General features: G+C 32.6%; 2 protein-coding genes across 2 annotated transcripts; one reads left to right on the forward strand and one right to left on the reverse strand.

Moving 5' to 3' along the window:
• Positions 1-874: 874 nt before the first annotated feature.
• On the forward strand, positions 875-3,577 carry LOC137829535 (peroxidase 12-like). Its single transcript, XM_068636356.1, has 3 exons — positions 875-1,311; positions 1,701-1,895; positions 2,776-3,577. Exons 1-3 carry the CDS (start codon positions 1,063-1,065, stop codon positions 3,394-3,396), a joined length of 1,065 nt encoding a protein of 354 aa, XP_068492457.1. The 5' UTR covers positions 875-1,062; the 3' UTR covers positions 3,397-3,577.
• Positions 3,578-12,461: 8,884 nt separating this feature from the next.
• LOC137829534 (probable serine/threonine-protein kinase At1g54610) lies at positions 12,462-17,266 on the reverse strand. Its single transcript, XM_068636355.1, has 7 exons — positions 16,509-17,266; positions 15,561-15,845; positions 15,159-15,476; positions 14,763-14,984; positions 14,249-14,343; positions 13,442-13,541; positions 12,462-12,969 (listed from the first exon to the last, which is right to left on the reverse strand). Exons 1-7 carry the CDS (start codon positions 16,932-16,934, stop codon positions 12,622-12,624), a joined length of 1,794 nt encoding a protein of 597 aa, XP_068492456.1. The 5' UTR covers positions 16,935-17,266; the 3' UTR covers positions 12,462-12,621.
• Between the last annotated feature and the right edge of the window lie 3,430 nt (positions 17,267-20,696).

Consider the following 20,696-nt stretch of genomic DNA (forward strand, 5'->3'; position numbering starts at 1 on the left):
CAACGCTTAAGTCAACAAAGGGGACTCGCTGCTAGGTTGTCAGAGTATATTTAGTAAAAATGTACCTTGTTCTTGTAATGTGATTTATATTATTTTAATGGGCTTACCTTATTGGATCAGATTAGTGGAGTGAATCGTGCTTAAAGGCGTATTATCTAGTTCTTAATGATAGTTTAGCTTTGCTGACCTTGATTTGAGCGTTAATGGACTGAATGTGTCGGTCAGCCCGCACGAACGTGTTGGGCTTGGTCATGGAAACCTAGTTATGGCATTTGACTGTTGGTCCATACCAGTACAGTATGAAATAACAAAAATACTTTTTTTTTATATCATCAATTAGATGTTGTATAGTGAAGCAAGTTGTCAATATATTATTCTTCATAAATTTTTGCTGTTACGGTAGAAACTATTTTTTTTTATGTGTATGGTCGGATGTGTGAAAAGAGTCTTTTTAACTAATCATAGATTTTTTTTTTATAATAAGGATGAAGTATTCATTAAATACTTCTATTTATTATATTTTTTATTATCAATAAAAATAATAAATTTAGACACTAGTTAAGAAATTAGATTGATTGGAGGAGATTTATGCAGTTCCACTAACAATAGCAAAGGATGAAAATATTCTTATATTCTAACACTACTAAGAATAGAAGAATTTTTTTTATTATTATTGAAATATGAATAGGAGATGAATTTTCTTGGTGAAGTTATAAAGGAACATTTTTTTTCTATGAAAATTCCGTGCATGCAGCCCCACTTGCATTGACTATGTGACATGCTTATCGTTTCACTAGGTTCCATTCAAAGTGAAAGACCCACTTGCCTCAGTCATTGTCTAATTATTTGTCTGTTTCCTCTGGAGCCTTCAACTAACCACACGGCTGCTTAGAATCCCCTAACCATAAATTGCAAAAACCAATTTGTATTATTCACATCCTAAAAAAATTATGAACATATATTATTCGCACGCAGTGGTCCATCGTTCAGAGTCACTACTTTATCTTTAAATACTAGAGATGCCTTGCTACATCTGAAGCCATTACCATTCTACTTTTGACTATGGCTTCTTGTAAGACTGCTATTTTCAGCTTTCTTCTCGTCTCAATCTTTCTTTCTGTTTCCGTTATCAAAGTGTGTGAGGCACAAGCCAGGCCTCCTACAGCCAGAGGTCTATCATACAACTTCTATGACAAAACTTGCCCTAAGCTTAAATCTATCGTTAGAACTGAGCTCAAAAAGGTCTTCAAGGACGACATTGGTCAAGCTGCTGGCTTGCTTCGCCTTCACTTCCACGACTGCTTTGTTCAGGTAGGACCTTATGCACAACATCTCATGCTTGTTAACACACGATTTTCTGCTGCCGAAACTTCATGTTATATATGCTTATAGGTAGTTTACAGAACGAATAATGGTGAAAAAACAAACTCAAACACAAACACTGGTTAGCTTTTTGGCACTCCTGCACACTAGAGTCACTAAACATTTTTTTGAAGATGATAAATGAAGTTTACATATAAATGGTGATTGTGTGAATCAGCTATATATAACGTGTCTCTTGTCATTAGGCCAAATTAATCCACATTTAGCTGTTATGAAACCTTCGTTCATTTGGATGTACAGAAAACATATGGTGACAAATGCATTGATGAGTGTTGTTGGTTATTAACTGTGGTTAGATGAAAAAATTGAAAATGTAGGGATGTGATGGGTCAGTTTTATTGGATGGATCAGCAAGTGGGCCGAGTGAGAAAGATGCGCCACCAAACTTGACTTTGAGAGCTGAAGCTTTTAAGATCATCGAAAAGCTTCGTGCTCTCTTAGAGAAGAGCTGTGGAAGAGTCGTCTCATGTTCAGACATCACTACCCTCGCTGCACGCGATGCTGTTTTCCTTGTCAGTAACATTATTTTCGTTATTATTCCCAGTTTGCATATTCATTTCATTATTATAAAATTAGAAAAATATGTTTTGGTCTTTGTCATATGTGATTTTATCGCTACTAAACAAATACACGAAGTTGAAAAACTATTATTATTGACATGAATTTTTTCATACATACATACACATATATATATAACTAAAAACACTTTTTGCTCTTCCGAGAATCAATAATTTTATCATTAAAGTTAAATGAAATTAAAATAATATCAAAACACGAAGATATTTAATTTTTATTCACAACAATGTTACAACTTTTGTTTGATTCGAGAAAAACACATGTTTATATATACGAGAAAAAGACATGACAAACAACAACATTAAGAAAGAATCCGCACTTTATAAAAGAATATTTCCCTCATTTAATTCATAAGAGATGAGAAAAGAAATCATGGTCCCTTACTATAATCCTTTCCTTTCTATTCGAAAATATTTAAAGTGCCATTATACCTTTAATAGTTAAACATATATAAACAAAAATAATATGTCTTTTTTTTATTTAATTTTTTTTGTCATTCTTTAAATATAATATTTTTCACTCTCGCTTCTCTTTTATCAGTCAATTAAGGCGTGTCACTTGAATACTTAAATACATGGTTTATTCATTTAAGTAATGCAAATGCAATTGCTTCTTCTTTTTTACATTATAATACATACAAAACATAATGGAATAATTCATATGCATGAAATTTTTTTTACATAAAAGGATGTCCAGTGACTCAATTCAACCATACCCTTAAACAATCATCAACATTTTTTTTTTTACCTTTTCTCCATTTCACACTTTCTTTTCTATCTTTCTTTATCCAAATTGTTTCTTTATTATGAATGACAGTCAGGAGGACCAGACTATAACATTCCCTTGGGAAGGAGAGATGGGTTAACGTTTGCCTCTAGACAAGCAACATTGGACAACCTTCCACCACCCTCAAGCAACACCACCACCATCCTCAACTCCCTTGCCACCAAAAACCTTGACCCCACCGATGTGGTATCCCTCTCTGGTGGCCACACCATAGGCATCAGCCACTGCAACTCTTTCACCAACAGACTCTACCCTTCACAGGACCCTGTCATGGACAAAACCTTTGGCAAAAACCTCAGACTCACTTGCCCCACCAACACCACCGTCAACACCACAGTGCTGGACATTCGATCCCCCAATACCTTCGACAACAAGTACTACGTTGACCTCATGAATCGACAGGGCCTGTTCACCTCCGACCAAGACCTGTACACCGATACGAGGACCAAAGGCATTGTCACCAGCTTTGCCGTTAACCAGGGTCTCTTCTTTGAGAAGTTTGTGTTTGCCATGCTGAAGATGGGCCAGCTCAGTGTGCTGACGGGAAATCAAGGGGAGATTCGTGCCAACTGCTCCGTCAGGAATGCCAATAGCAAGGCCTTCTTGACTTCTGTCGTGGAAAATGTGGCCCAAGAATTCATAGAAATGTAACCGGGTCGTGTTTGTTGTATGTGTTATGACCATGAATAATGCGTAGACCCTTGTCTCTTGTTTCTTGTTTTGAGGGTTTTTTGAAGGATGATCTAACTTGGTAAGGAACTGTTGTCTAATGTTATACGTACTTCAGTTGTAATAAATTGAAAAATCTGAATGAGAGCTTCTCATTTCCATATATATGTGGTAAAAAAAAATAGTTAGTAATAGACTTGCTCTTATTAATCAGGACATAATTGAAATTAAGATACCAATTCTGATAACTTTGGTTACTTCCTCTTAAGTTTCTATCCGTTTTGGTTTGAAGCTATGAAGCTATCCCATGCCTGTTAATGTGTAAAGGGTTGAGATACCTATTCTTTTGCTGATCATTTTTTTTTTCATTCTTTAAATTGTTCATTATGCGCACAATGTATCTTCTACATAATTTCCTTTCAGGGGACTTTCTCCAAATATCAATGGGTATTTAGAAGAGTTTATCCGAGCTATGGAAGTAGACACCGCAGTGCTCAAGCCTTTAAGGAGCAGAGCCTAAAAGCGAGAATTCTTTGGAAGCGATATGATTGAGGTGTTTCCACTTTAAGATGCGTTTGGATTGGGAGGTGATCTATGAGGATTCCATGAAGTAGATGTATGGAGAAGTAAATGTGTGAAGATGAGAGAAGAAAGTGTGAAGAAAGTGAAAATGTTTTGATTGAGGTATGTTAGAATAGATGTAGGAAAATTTATAGGAGTTTATGAGTGATGTGATGATTTTGAGAAAATTTTAATTTTTTTTAAATTATTAAATGTTACTTTACAAATTTATCCTTACCTATTAAATTTTTTTAATAATGAAATAAGTTATTTTTATTTAAAAATAAACAACTTTTACATATAGATTTAAAAATTAAAATTAGAAAATAAATATATATTAAATAGAAATAGATATAATTTAAAAATTATAATTAGAAAAGAATGTATTTAATAAATTAAATAAAAATAAAATTTCAAGTAATTTCTAAATATTAAATATGCATTAAAAATTAAAAAATAAGTCAGAAAATAAATAAGATGTTATATAAATAAAAAATAATATTTTTTATTATTAAAAATAAGAATAATAAAAAAATGCTAAAAATAATATAACATAATTAACAATAGAAAATAATTTCATAAAAAACTATTATCAAATAAATTACTAACTCATAACATAATAATTATTAACAAATATATTAATATAAACACAACAACAAATTAAATAAAAAGAGAACTTCAAATAATTTCTTAAAATATTAAATATATACTATAAAATTAGAAAATAAATCACATCGTATATAAATAAAAAAAAAATATTATTTTTTAATATTAAAAACCCTTGTAGAGGAATGAGGGTAAATTCAGAAATAACACATGTTGATGTGGCTTTTTCTCTACATCTCTTCTTCATTTTGAGGGGAGAGGATATTTAAGGTTCACAGGTATATCCTCTCATCCTCTTCCCTACAAAACCCTGGATCTAAATAACTAATATCCTCTCCCTGTGAACAGTACATCCATAGAAGCAAACAAAGCCTAAGTGGGAAAATGCAAAACGGTCAAGGAATATTTGTTGTGCATACACATGCTAAAGAGAAAATCATGAAATAGAAACGATTTTAGAGACAAAAAATAATTAGTTACTATAATGATTAAATTGGAGACTAAAAAAAATTTTAGTTTCTAAATTAATTTCTATTATTGTTAAATGGTTTCTAAATTGATATCTAATTAGCTACCAAAGATTTTGCTATCAAATTTAGAATCTAAGTTATTACAATAATAAAAACTAATTTACACACTATTTTTTTTTAGCTTCTAGAATGATCTCTAATTTAGTCACTATAACAGCTAATTATTTTTTTCTCTAAAATTAGTTTTTATTTCATTATTTTCTTATAGTGAACTGAAGCTTTTTAGTTCTTCAAATTTCTGTGGGTTCCTTTAGTGGTTTGAGTTTGTTCGCTTGAGTTTATGTTTGGTTGAATTTCTGGGCAAGTTTATGATTGGGTCACACCTTGGGTTTTGGGTTTGGTTGCATTTCTGGGTTCTGCTTGTGTTGTACTTCTGTTTTGGTAGAATCTTAAGGTGTTATATGTTTTTTCTGACTTTCCAAGTTTTTTATGGGTTGAACCTGAAGATGTTTCTGGATTTTTTTTATGGGTATTTGTGTTATTTGCTTTAGTTGAATCTCGAGGTTTTCTAGGTTTTTGAAAGTGTGTAAATAGGTCAATAACTAGGAAGAATGGAAGAACACAACATTATGGACCAAATCTAACTTGATTTTTTAAACTACTGGTCATACCTAAGCCAAAATCCTAAAAACATTAAACAACATTCAGTCGTTAAGCAAATCAAAATGAATAAGAGATAGTTCTAGAAGCTTATGAAGAGGATGAACTTGTATGCAAGAACCAACATGTCGAGGACCTTTTGTTATTTTTATGACACCTTCTTCTCGAGGTTACGACTTTTTTTTATCAACAATAAAAAATAAATTGAAAATGATTAAAAAGGATTGTCCTAACCTATACATACAAAGAAAAGATATGGGACAAGATAGAGGATAACACTATATAGTTATCATCCAACATAAAACTTTCATCTAACATTAAATACTTTACTAATCTATAAAAAACTACTACGAAATTTCACCATTGTCCTTATCCTATATAAAGACTAAAATTTGTACCCAAATACAATACAACTGGACTAGAAACATAAGTAGGAAACATAATAAGAAGTTCGGTTTAACACTATTAAGTGGCATAGAAAAGACTTCGGTCTTATTTATGATATTGTCAATGGAGCTTTAAAAGACTTGATTGATCGATCTTATTCTTGATACTTATGAACTTTAAAGGTTTGACAATTTTACCTAATTTTTAGTATTACTAGTTGATTTTAAAAGCTTGATCGATCAATCTTATTTTTTGTACTATCAGTCGGACCTTAAAGGCTTACCAGTTTGACCTAATTTCTAGTACTACTAGTTGACTTTAAAAGCTTGACCGATTGACCTAATTCCTGGCACTTTCAGGCAATCCTTAAAGGCTTGTCTATTCAGCCTAATTTCTAGTACTACCAGTTGATTTCAAAAGGCTTGATTGTTCAGCCTAAATTCTGACACAGTGGACTTTAAAAGGCTTGACCGGTAGACCTTATTTATAGTACTACCTCTAGTCATCGATTTTGATGAGATTGACCTATAAGAGATCAACCCCTTAAATTCCTTATCGTCTGTAGGGTGATATCTAGTCATTACTTTTAAGGGGATCAACCTTTAGAAGATTGATCGCTCAAATTCCCTATCGTGCGTAAGATAATCTTTAGAGAAGGTTTTGAGAAGATCGATCTCTAAGAGATTGACCTCTCAAGTTCCTTAATCGCATTTTGAGAGATCCAATCGAAATCCTCAACAAAAATCTAAAAGTTAATAATTTTTTAAAACCATTTTCGAAAATCCATATTGTGAAAAAAATATAATAAGAAAAAAAATCATTTTTTTAGATTTATTAAAAAGAATCCACTCTTTAAAAAGTCGGAAAAGCCTTTTGAGAGCCGTACTTTAAGAAAAACTAATAAATGTTTTCTTATATGAAATATACAGTTTATGTTTTATGTCATGCAGACTAGGTCTCACAGATTTTGAGAAATATGTTTTAGTCAATAATATTTTTCCACGTTTTCTTCTTCTTTTCTTCCACCATGCAACAGGTGTGCTGTCGTAGACCAAATCTTCCTTATCATCATTTTTTTGTAATATATTTTTGCATTAGCAGGATCATCGGGCCCAAATGATAGAAATGTCTATATCGGGCCTCGTTAACATTGGCCCGTAATTTGGCGGATTTGGGTTCTCTGGAATCTTGTTTTTGTTAACAGGGGTGAAACTAAGGAAAAATAAAAGGTGGATGAAGAAAATAAATGATGATTATGAGAGGCATTAATTAGTAGCAATCTGAATATAATTGGTAGAAGGGAATCACACTCATGGAGCCAACTATCCCTTTCCAAACCACTCATCACAATTACTTCTCTACCCACTTCTTTTATTTCTTATTATTAATTTTACTTTTTTTTAATTATTATTATATTGGAGAAAAATACCTAACCAAACGAACTTTCGGTTTTTGCATGTACAAAATATAAGCCACATTCCATTCTCTTACAGTCTTTGTGAGGAAAAATTGACGAACACTTTATGTGCAAATCATCAATCTATCTATCTATATAAATTAACATAAATAGTTTTAAAATATAACAACTAAAATAAAACAATCATACAAGTATAGAAAAAATGAGTAATTAAATAATATATTAATATACAAATTATTTTACAAATTGCTTTTTAAATATATTAATATACAGCAAATTATTATATTGTATTAGTCAAATTATTTACATTCATCTTTACTTACTTTTCTTTAATCCTTTTACTCCATCTCAATCCAAACAAAGACTAAGGTGATTAATGCGAGTTGGCTCCATGTTCAGATTGGGAAAGAATTAGCATGAAAATAGGAAAGTAGCAATTAGGTTAAATGGAAATAAATAAAGGAAAGTGAAATAGAAGAGAGGGAAAGAGACAAGAAGGTGGGTACTTAATAATAATGTAGGGAGATTGGGGGACTAAGAAGGTGACATCCTTAATTTTATTTTTCATTATTTTTACTCTACAAACTTATGTATGTTTCTTTCTTCGTAATTTTAAAGATTAAAATGATCGATAATTACAATTTTTAACAACTAATATTATATTGTACTCTTCTTAGAACGTTTTTCGAGAAAGATCAACATTCACGGCAAGATGTTTCTACAAATTACTTTGCAATGTTCACAAGCATATTCTGTATGATCACATACTGTTAATTTGATGTATAGTTTTCCCCTTATAATGATCATAACAGTGTAAAGAAAAAAAAAGAGAGAAAGTGATAATCCACTTGTCAAAACATGATTGCAGTTTGCAACATATTCACTCCATATGAAGAACAGTTTTGTCATGTGAAGTCTTTTATCTGCATGCCTAGGACTAAAAGGGGAAAGTCTCTACTTGAATTTATCCTAAACAAAATGAAATAATCGCATATCATTATTGGATCAGAATAGGTAATTGAGCAATGGAATGTGGTTCAATCATTGTTATGAGTCATTAAATATTGAAGGATTAATGGTAAAAAATCACAAGTACTGCATAATGCCAAGGGAGGGATGCTTCTGGTATCAGCATCATGATGCTGGCTTTGCTTGCTGTAATAAACTTTAGGTTGATGAGAGGAGGCACTCACCCACCTTTAGTCAGTGCAAAACCAGGTTAATTATGAGTTGCATGTTAATTTGCTTTCAGCATGAAAGTGTTCTTATTGTCTTCACTTGGTTCCATGCAAGTACATGTATAGTTTCAACAGTTACAAAATTAGTCTAAGGTTTAGAGTAATACACCTACACGTCCTTTAACATTAAATGAGAATAAATACCTAAGTTTTTTAAATAAAGATCAATGGTTTTCTATGTAAAATATTGGATTTTATTCCCTTAAATGTAAGATCAGAACATTGGAATATTCATTAGCAGAGGCTGAAAAGTAAAAAAGGAACAGGAGGGGAGCATAAACCTTCATGCATAGGTTGGTTGCTGAAATGATCCATCAATTGAGCCATTGTGGTATTCCGAAATAAGAAAGGTCCCTTTTGGGCATTTCTTTTGGTAGAGGCTTGCTAGTTTTCTACTTTTGGATTCAAATTGATAAGATGCCAATTCTCGAAGAATTCAGACTATATTTAACTTATTTTATTTCTTTATAGGCATTACCATTTCATTTTGGCAATCTTTTGTTCTTGAAATTGAGAAGATTCATGAAGATACTGATTTCTGAATAGACCAGATCGACCAAGTGATTCATTTAGAAGCTATAAATATATTTTGGAGCCTATAGGAACACGGAGAACCAAAGCTTTCATAGGCCAGTTGATTTTGTAGCCATACCATAATACATGTGGGTCTACCGTGTATCAGAGTCTTCAGTTTTTAGTTTTCTGATAAAATCATACAGAGATTCTGATTTCTCTTTGAATTTTTATAACGTATTATTAAATTGAATTTCATTAATGAAAGTAAAGGTTTGAGCATGCAACTTCATATGTGACAGAAGCACAGCCTTGCGACTTCCTCAATTATTTGTGTTGAAACAATTAATAGGTTGGATAAAATTCAGTGAATAATTCCTAATGGAAAGGCTTTATGAAATTCACTTCATAAATTTTTTTATCAGAATATGTGGAGCACATATGGTTTTGTCCCATTTGTGCAAAAAATAATGATACTAAACTTGTCAACATATATAGCAGATCGTAATCGCATTACATAATTTCTCACCCAAATCAAACGGATGAAGATAATCTTTTCAATGTTTGATCTGCATGAATGAAAGTCCAGGGACCACAGAGCACTAAGCCACTGATTTTGACGTAAAGAGAGAGATGAGTCCCATTTTATTTTCATTAAGAAATGGTTAGGACACTAGAAGTTTGGCACGACCAAACAATATAAATGTGAATGTATAATAGCTTGCAAATGGCAAATCAGCATTTGTTCAAAGCATAGTCTAGTGCCTTATCTCAGTATCAAAAACTAAATAAAACAACAACTTGGGACCCCCCACTATAAAGGGTGGCCATGAGAATTCATATTGTGTCATCACTAGTGTAGATGGTGGCATCTCCTATTTCTACAAGTGTGCCCCACTTCCCACACTACCAATGACCCTAATGATTCTCAAAGCTCAAAAGGGCACTATCCAACACCACACATGGGGTGCCACCACACAGGATCATGATGTAGCTCTTCCCTCTAAAAACCCTCTACCAGGTTGTCCATTTTTACCTATGTAATACAAATATTTCCTGTTTCATGCATTGAGAGATCAAAGAGAAGGTTTATTTCTGAAACTTGGTGGATTAGATCATGGAGAAAAGCAAGTCTTTTCCTGAATACTCCTGTTCTTACACTGAATTTGGTTTCAGAGATCGGTCCAGTTCATATAATTTTAATGGGCCGACCCAGAAGGGAACTGGGTTTATTACATCAGATGATCCAGAGCTCAAGAGGAAGAAAAGAATCAAGGCCTATAATGTGTTGACAGCCGAAGGAAAGCTTAAAACAAGTGTCAGAAACAGCTTCAAGTGGATCAAGAACAAGTTCAGTGACATTCGCTATGGTGTGTGAACTATGACCAACCGTAGGAGTTGCTTGTGTTCAGTAATATCAACTTTGAAGGTAAGGCCTTTATGAAGGAAATATTGCAGTGGTGTATTTATGAGGTAAGATGTTATGCATAAAACATGAGAGAGCACTGGCTGGTTTGGAACGTATATTTGTTGCAATCAAGGGTTTCTTGGCTGGTCTTTTGGTATGAGGGAGAGCAAACTAGCGTGCTTTGTATCAAACAAGCAAGAATTCAAAATATTTCTAAAAATTGTGATTAGTAATAAACTCTTTTCTTTGTTTAGTTCTTCTCTTTTGGATATGTGATCTGTGCTCTGAACTTCTTATCCAAGGATCTGAAATAGTAAAAATCTTAATACGGTTTCCTACTTTACAATTTTAACAATAAACCTTTTGCTTTATCTTTTATTCTAGAAACTACATATTTGAGGCCTATCTAGTACAGATAATGAAGTAACTTAAAACATTCCCTGCTTCAAGGTATAAGAGTCAACTTACCTTTATCCTTCACTTTTGCAAGACATATACATATTTATTACTTCCTGGTCAGAAGTTTGGTGATGGTACATACAATGTTTCAATATCTGCAATCTAAACACAGTACTCTAAGTGGCTTCAATATCTGTTCATGACTTTTTTCAAGATGAAGACAGCTCTAGCCTAAACCTGCCTAATTTAATTTTCTTAAGAATCTTATTTTAGCCTGCCCTTGTTACAATCTTCATATTTGTTGTTGGATTTGGTCGTTGGAGCCGCAATGTTCAACACCACACATGGTTCTAAGAAACCCTGTAATTAAAAAAGAGATGCATAGTTTCTGACCAAATTTGTATGTATGAGTCCCAATCTGTAACAGTTATTTCTATTAACAACTTTAACCCTCCAAACTCAGTATCCAACTTTAAAATCCAGAAATCCAAATTCAATGACTGGACTCTTTCAATTGATCATGAAACAGAAAACGACAAAGGATTGAAACAAACAAGTAGGAAGGATAATAGAGATTTAGACAAGGCTATCATGTAATGTGACACCCCAACTCACAGATCGTCTTGTTTGATGTGGACAACTAAAATTTGTTAGGCTCGATAATGATATGAATAAGCAAATACTTGCTTTAATTATTGATACAACAGTGCAAAACAATCAATTGCAAGTTCCAAACCCAATTGCATGTCTCTAGCTCTACATTCATTACTTACTTCCTTCTGGAAGCTGACAATTTTGTGATTAACTGCGTGAAAGTTTCTTCCTTTACAAATTGTGTAAAAAAGCAGGACCAAAAGATTGAACACTTCAGTGCAAGCTTCTTCCCCCAATAATAAAACGAACTATCTATTTACTACGACAATAATGCTAGGTACACATCACTTGCAGTCATAATCGTTCATGCTTGCAAGCATTTTATTGTGTAGTTAGTCCCACATGAATATAGGCACTAGAATGTGTGTAGCATAATTATTTAACTTTTCCGTAATAACTTTTTATTTAAATATCAAATAATTCACATTACATTTTACCCTTGATAAAATTATGCCTATTTGGACTTTCAACTCTTTTTTTTCCTTTACACACGCCTGTAAAAAATAAATTTCCAAAATTAACGGGCTAACGGTACAGTACAGAAAATTGATGTGCCATTAAATTTTAGAGTAATTTTGAGATGTGTGTGCAGCATATAAATAAATATACAGTATCATATGGTATCAGTTATTCCATGCTCAAGGGGATTTGAACCATGTGCATAAAGTTGTGCCTATGACATGTATAGTACAATAGTAAAGTTCATTTACAATCTAATCAAAGAGATTTGGACAAGCATGCAACTTGGGCTGATGCTTATTGAACTGAAGAATCAAAATGTCAGGAGAAGACAAATCATGCCACAGCAATAGGAAAAAGAATGTGTAAAGTTTTTCAGAATGCACCAAATTCTAAAATAAAAATAACCATTTTGGGTTCACATTCTCCCATAGTTTAATCATCAAATTCCAATAGTAAACGCTCCTCCCTTTTTAAGTATCTAAATTCTCTGGTGGAAGCTGACCTAAAAAACTGGTCTGGTCTGTATCTACTGACATCATTCTTGGTAGCATTTGGTTTTGACTTGGGCAATGGAGGAAGGTTCTTGATGTTTTCTTCACCAACATTAACATGGTGGTGAGGTTTTGGAGATAGCTTTCGATCTAATTCCCCAAATGGAGATAGAAAAAAAGGTGATTGGTCCTTAGCCCCTCCAGGATTTACACTAGATGAGGTACTGCTTGTGCTATCCATGTCTTCAGTTGGAGCAAAAGTTTCAGGTTTAGCATTCCTTACCAATTCCTGAAACAATATGTGAAACCAATACATCAATGAAACATACATCAAATAAGTTGCAATAGTAGCATTACATAACCAAAATGATAACAAGAAAAGTATGGCTAAAGATCAAGCTATAAATATGAAGACATACACTACAGTACAACATCTGTAGGTTTAAATTATTGATGCATTTATCTTTTTCCTTTTGGTGCTGTGTCCCTGCAGAGATAGTGTCAGCTTTATTTTAACATATGGTCTACTATGAGCAATATTCCAGCTATAACAAGCGTGGACCAGAGAGATATATCAACCACAAAAAGTGTTCCAAGCAAACACTTTGTCTGGCACAATGAGAAACAAGTCAACACAACGACAGCTACTAGGAAACCAAACAGAAGAAAAATTTGAATCTAACTCCATCAAGCATGAGAGTGGAAAATCTCAATTTTTCATTAGTCACTCGTATGAAGTCCTAAAGCACAAGGTTTAATACCTCTTTAGAAGATACAGTATGCTCTATTGGCCTCTTAGATACTGAATTCTTACGACGCTCCAGATATGTCCGAGAACGCCTGATTTTAGAGTTCATGTACCTGTAAGTATCAACAAAACACTAAGATATCTGATGCCAGGATTGAAATTATGAATTTTAATCTTCAAGACAATAATTCTTTATATAATCGCCACATTTGAGCAAATGTATCTGGATTAATAGTTCAATGACACATGTTGAACAAAAATTCCATAGCATAAACATATGTCAGATCACCAAACCCAATTACAAATACCAATATGTAGCAACTTATGTATGAACTGTTAATCTAGTTGTCCATTTTGGGACAAGGGTTGCGTATATGAAGTTGCTCTCATCAGAATTGTTGCCTACAATCTCGCTTCTCTTGTTCCTCAAAAATCAAAAAGGATTTTATATAGATTTAAAAGCATTTGGCATTGTTTTGCACTCAACTACTAGGAAGTTCAAAATAAAATTACATTAATGATGGCAACAGAGATTGGCAAATGCCTCTCATGATACAGGATAAAAATAATGGCATCCAATAGTTCGTCACAAGATGGTCATTCGGGTAACTAGCTGCATTTTATACTGCTTAAATGAAACAATTTGCAAAATTCTGAAAACAGAACTACCCATGTGGCTTACTCTTACTATGAAAATAAGAGATATACCATTAATCACTGTCACACATACATGTAGACATGTAACAGAAGAAGGATATGTATGAATGTGTAATAAAATGACTGAAGCCCTTCAAAACCTTTATAGCTAAAAAGTACTTACTTGATCTGTTCGTTGGCTTGAACACGCTCATCATCCTCTCTGAAGATTACAGGCATACCAGAGAGGTCACATGCCAATGGGCTTGTAAAGAAAAACTGCACACAAAAGACACTCGTACGTTGGAAATTGTGAGCAATTAAGTCATTTAATTATTTCCTAACTGCTGGAATTGCATGATGAACTTAATATTATTGCATTTTGTGTGTGTTTTTCTATATCTACTAGTTCTACAAGATAATGAGTCACTACTGAATCATCACGAGAACATTAAATCTATATAATGTAATTTTCATTGAAGATGATTAGTCAAATAAAAAATGCACGAAGTTATTAAGCCATTAACACACAAATGCGCATTAAACATATATATTCTATTAATTGGCAACTGGAATTGCAAATTGGCATGCGAAATTGAAAATTCATAGCCAAGAAATGTATTGTGCATTGCGTAATTTAATGGTTTGGAGTCAGAATAACTTAGGAATAGCAATTATTGTCTTTACTCTTTGCTAACCTGATTTTTAAGAGCTTTAGATGCAGTTCCACGGAATGCGGGATCCAAAGCAAGCAAAGTGCATAAAAGACCTAAAGAAGATGGAGGGAGATCCCCGAAAGTTTCTACAAGGCTGGGTCTATAAGACTTTGGAGGTCTAAAAGTTATAGAAAGTTTCAATTTTCTCCAATACTCCTCTGATGGTGTGCCACATAGCCTGAAAATTTTATGAATTTGCTCAACCTGAAGCAGGGAAAGTTCATGATTAGCAGATCTAGAAAATTGAAGTCAGTAAGAAATGCAGACAACATAACACAAAATTATACAGAACAAAAATTAAAGACAGTATAAAAAGAAAGGAATTTCAGAAATAGCCAAAGATGCTTGAAGATAAAAGGAAGCCATTATCTTCATCACCTCAGTTCTGCCAGGCATGATTGGTAATCCTTTGAACATTTCTGCCAGGAGACATCCAGCACTCCACAGATCAACACCAACTCCATAGTTTGTGTCTCCTAACAACAATTCAGGAGCTCTGTACCATAGTGTCACAACCCGGCTAGTGAGAGGCTGATGATGATCTGGACCATAAAAATTGGCAAGTCCAAAATCGGCAATCTTAAGCATCCCAGTTTTATCAATCAAAAGGTTTGACCCCTTTATATCTCGATGAAGAATTCCCCTGTCATGGCAATGCTGCAGACCTGAAAGTAATTGATGCATATAGCACTTGACCTACATTAACTTTTTAAGATCATTAAGGAGAATAAAAGGGTCCAAATGTCAAAACGACCAAAGCATCAAAGAGAATCTATTAACCTGTGGTTCTGATAGTCTCTCTTCAGGACGAGCAATAACTCGTGCCAAATCTGTTTGCATGAAGTCAAAAACTAGATATATACTGTACTGCATTCTTGAAGTGGCTAATCCTTTAAGTTTAACTACATTGGGATGATCCAGTCTCTGTAATATCGTAATTTCTCTTGCCATAAACTTTATGCTTTCAGGTTCTGATGTATTGAAGCGAACCTTCTTCATGGCCACAATTTCTCCTGTGTCTCTATCCAGAGCTTTATAAACATTGCTGTAGGTTCCTTGTCCTACCTGCAAAACGTAAATAACATAAGTCAACTAGTTTGCTCCATCCTGCCATTATCAGTTAGGACAGCACTTCAGTTTTGATTGTTATAAATGAACAAAACTCGCATAGTAGATTGTCAATAGTTTGAAAACAATAAAACTTAAGAAGTAGTTGAATACCATTGTGGATAAAAACTTCTGTAATCTAGATAGAAATCAATATCATGATTCAATTGCTTGAAGTTTTCATTATATAACTGATCGAACCTCGATTAAACTAAGTACGTATGATTATGATTAATAAAGCTTTCAAATCGATCATGCATTGCACAAAAAATTGAACTGTCTGCTTGCATGAATCACCAAATTCAAATCACCTATTCTCAGTGCAAGTGGAGATACCTGAAACTCTAATTAGATTCAAGCAGAGATAATTATAAATTGCAGAACACTGACTCCACATGTTAAAAAATGTCTGATCATTTTTCAAACCCAATGTGGAGTATTGATGAGCTAGAGCCTACAGCTAACCGTCTTCACTATGCACAGAATAACCAAATAATTTTGCAAGAAAAATTCTGTAAAAGCATATTTGTACTTAGAATTATCCACAACCGTTTATATAATTCTTATCCTTGCCTAATCCATATCATAAACAAAACTCGTACAGAGCCAAGAAAGAAAGACCTTATCAATCATTTTGTAGGATTCAGCACTCCTAGGAACCAAGCCAGCCAACACTTGTGCAGGAACATTATCAACCAACCACCTTGGCCACCCATCTACCATCTCATCCTCAAAGCAACACTTGTTTGCCAATTTCTTATCATCACGACGCGTGACTCGCTTCCCCTCTCTTCCAACCACCCTGCCCTTATGATGCCCAGCGCCATCATTGGCAACACCAGACTTAAGTTTATGCTTTATGGGTTGTTCTCTCTGAGGCTGATGCAGCCTGTGATGGTCCTTATTGGGGTCATGTCTTTGACCAGTGGATCTCCTATGAGCAACAAAGTCAGAACTTGCGACATACCCATTATCCAACTTCAACCTCTCCAGGCTCCTGTAGTCTGGACCTTCCGAATCCAATGGCTTGGCCTGAACACAGCCCATACCAGGTGTTCCTCAGCTTCTATGAATGCAGGTCGGAAGAAAAGAAAATGAGAGATATAGAGAGAGAGAAAGAATAATGGTGGAAGCCGACCACGGACGGCACATTTGGAATGTTGCTGTGGGAAATCACTCTTGACTCACAGGAAAAAACAATGGGGTGTTTTCTTCTTTGGGTTTTCCGCAGAGAGAGAAAATGACTGCGCAGTTCTTAGAATAGGAGAGAGAGAGAGAGTTTTGAAAGTGGAAAGGAAAGGGTGAAACTTTGAAGATGGAGAGACATATGGAGTGTGACAGTAGGCAATGGCGTGAGTGAGTGTTGGGCGCACGTGTCTGTGTATGGCAGAGATGTTAGATCTTTTATTCTTTTCTTCGGTCCCACAGCCGGCAACCTTTGCAGAGTACGGACACCCACCAAGATTCGTATATCCATGCTAACACACCATCTCATCTTTCTTCAATGTAATTTTCTTCTACTACTCAAATTTCAACTCACTGCATTTCTCACTTTTTTTACTATTTAGTTTTAGACTATTAGAATAAAAAAAGAAAAAATTTATTTCTATAAAACCTACCAAAAAATACTTTCTTACTAAAATTAAATGAAATAAAAGGAAAATTGCCTCTCCTTTAATAAAAGTAATAAATAACTGATATTAAGAAAAACCATTTTAGTAAAAAATATATTTTAATTGATATAAAGAAAAATTTAAAGAAAAAGCTTATTCTGCCATATATTAACTTTAGAAATCAATTTTTGCTTAGGGTTACTGAATGTAATTGATTGTAGTCAACAAATAATTAAAACAAATAATGCATTTTTTTACATTAAAATACATACTATTTATAAAAATCGATATTTTCTTAAAAAATTTATAATATATAAAATAAATTTTAGGAAATAAATATACTTTTGGGTCATTATAATTAATCCATCTAGGCTCTTCCTTGAGATGACATTCCACATGAGTCAGGAATTTAATATCTATATCAATGTATATTTTTTTTATAAAAAATAATTGTAACAAGATTTTTTTATGATGTCATTTTGAGTCCTTGGAGAAGGTATGAGAATTATATTATAGATGAAAGTCACAGGCATTTGATGTGACCAAACATTATAGATCTCGAAAAATAGAATAGGTGCAGAATTAAAGTAGTAATAGTTTATATGAAAAAAAATGTGGAAGATAGAGTGTTCCTATTTATACTAAAAGTGCTGACAAGCAATGAAGTATGACAATACAAGGTGTAGTTCACTCTTTGGATGTTACGAGATTCGAAATATGAAGAGACAGGGGAATCAACAATGCAGTTCTCCATAAAAACTGTTGTTCTTCCTGCACTGTGACTACGAGTATGTGATAGGTATTGGCAACTCTATATTTTATTTGAATTACAGAGTTATTTGAAATAATTTATGAGAATAAAGTTGTTTGAATTAAGATAAATAAAATAAAAAATGTTTATGAAAATTTGAAAAATATGATTGAAATTTTTCTTTTTATTAAAATATAAGTTTATAAATTTATATTTAATTTTAAAATTATTTTTTAATAATTTAATTAATTTGTTTGTGAATTTTAATTATTTTTAATTAATAATTATTTCTAGTATTAACTTCAATAAAAAAATATAAATGATATAGAATTATTGGATTGACATATTTGAATGATTATTTAGTGTTCTATTTTAATAAAAGTTTAAAATAAATTAAATTTTTAAAAGTTTAAATAAATACAAAATTTAAATTATGTAAGTTCCTGTTTAAATAAAAATGGAATGTATATAAAATTTCTAAATTATTTAATTTTAAATAAATATAAATATAAATTCTAAATTATTTAATATTGTATTTGAATAAAAATATGAAAAAATAAAATTTCTAAATTATTGAAAACTTTAAATAAATACAAATCTTAAATTATTTAATGTCCTATTTGAATAAAAAATTGAAATAAATAAAATTTTTTAAATTGGTCAAAATTCAAAATAAATACAAATCTTAAATTGATTAATGTCCTATTTAAATAAAAATCTAAAATATATAAAATTCCTAAAATATTTAAAATCCTAAATTATTTAATGTTTTATTTGAATAAAAATCTGAAATAAATAAATTCCTAAATTATTTTTTAAAAGAAATACAAATTTAAATTATTTAATGTCCTATATAAATAAAAATCTGAAATAAATAAAATTCATAAATTATTCAAAATCACAAAAAATACAAATCTATATTATTTAAAGAAGTATTTTAAAAAATCTGAAAAATCAACTCAATACGATTATGGGTATGTAGAATCGATGTTCAATGAAAAAGAGTCATGGATAATCGATGTTCTACATGGACAAAGCACCACAACATTGATTATGTAAGTGGAAAAAAGACCAACATCAATTATGGCACCCAATATTGATATTCATTGAAAAATAACATGGACAATCGATGTTCCACTGTTTCAAAGACCATGCAACATCGAATTTTGTCAAAAAAACGCAAAGGGCATTATGGAAAATGCATATGTGCCACGTTGTCTTTCCCATGCTTTCTCTGCACTTGAACGAGGAAGAAAAAAAAAACATATGCTCGTCATTTCGCGCTCGCAAATCAACAACAATGAATGAAAAACAAACGCGAGTGTCACCCTCGTTTAGATCTGCATGAATAGTGGAACTGCGAAAGCAAACACTGCGTAAGTTTACAAGAATGACTATTATTAATTTTAAGTTAAAATATACAAGAGAAAATTACTCCTATTTATAGGACACTTGGGCGTTTAACGAGGAAGAGTGTGAGGAAAGATTCAAGTTGAAACTTGGAGTCTAAGTCTAGTCATGCCTTTTACATGAATGAAACTTGGATAGTTTGGAACTGAAGTTAGAACACACATTCCTTTGTGACTAGTTTAGGGTTTCTCTTAGGTCATTAGAAATCTAATTGGAACTCTAACTAGGTTTACTAAACCTTAATCTAACATAGTCCAAATGCAAACCCAAAATCCTACTACTTTGTCCAAACTCATGGCCCAATTATTCTATACTACTTGGTCCAATACATGACTTATGAAATCCTAATCTATACTAGGCAAATTTTCCCTGCTGCTCCATATAATTTTGAAATTCCAAATATACTCTTGACAATATATTTTAGGGTTTTGGCTATGTCGCTCACTTGTTCTTCATTTTGAGTTCTTTGGTTAACCGTGGTGTGATTTTTGCATGGTTGTTATGGTTGTAGGTGGTGGCTAGAGGTGGTTCAGGTTAGCTGCGGTGAGTTTTGGTGCCACTGTTTCTGTTTTTAGTTTTTTTTTTCGTTTTGAATATGTATAGCGGATTGGGCAGTCCGTGCACCTCATTTTTTGAATTTGAATTCCGAAATAAACAATCTAGTAGTTGAAATCAGATTTAGGAATGTATATCAGAATGTGAAAACTGGTTTGTAAATGATGAATGGAAACCAAATTGCACATTTCGATATACATCTCCATTTTTTATTTCAACTACTAGATTGTTCATTCTGGTATTCAAATTCAAAAAATAGGTGCAACAGCCTGGTTAATCCGATATACAAAATATTTGTGATTTTTTTATTATGTTTAATGCATTTTTTTATTTCAGGTGATGTAGAGTAATGATTGTGAAGAAGTAGAAAAAAATATTGTAAAGAGGTGCAATGTCATCAACACCTTAATCACAATTTCTTCACCGCACAAATGTAGTAGATTTCAACCTACCATCAATCCCATCAACCTATGATCCACC

Source organism: Phaseolus vulgaris, chromosome 7 (assembly GCF_000499845.2).
Source record: "Phaseolus vulgaris cultivar G19833 chromosome 7, P. vulgaris v2.0, whole genome shotgun sequence".
Lineage (NCBI taxonomy): Eukaryota > Viridiplantae > Streptophyta > Magnoliopsida > Fabales > Fabaceae > Phaseolus > Phaseolus vulgaris.

What these genes read in the sequence shown, in the direction of transcription:
- LOC137829535 (XM_068636356.1), top strand. Translation starts at nt 1,063, where the DNA reads ATGGCTTCTTGTAAGACTGCTATTTTCAGCTTTCTTCTCGTCTCAATC. An exon ending in TCCACGACTGCTTTGTTCAG is followed by an intron (nt 1,312 to 1,700) that starts GTAGGACCTTAT and finishes TTGAAAATGTAG; the next exon opens with GGATGTGATGGGTCAGTTTT. An exon ending in CACGCGATGCTGTTTTCCTT is followed by an intron (nt 1,896 to 2,775) that starts GTCAGTAACATT and finishes TATGAATGACAG; the next exon opens with TCAGGAGGACCAGACTATAA.
- LOC137829534 (XM_068636355.1), bottom strand. Translation starts at nt 16,934, where the DNA reads ATGGGCTGTGTTCAGGCCAAGCCATTGGATTCGGAAGGTCCAGACTAC. An exon ending in CCTACAAAATGATTGATAAG is followed by an intron (nt 15,846 to 16,508) that starts GTCTTTCTTTCT and finishes TACGTTTTGCAG; the next exon opens with GTAGGACAAGGAACCTACAG. An exon ending in CTAAAGCTCTTAAAAATCAG is followed by an intron (nt 14,344 to 14,762) that starts GTTAGCAAAGAG and finishes TTTTGTGTGCAG; the next exon opens with TTTTTCTTTACAAGCCCATT.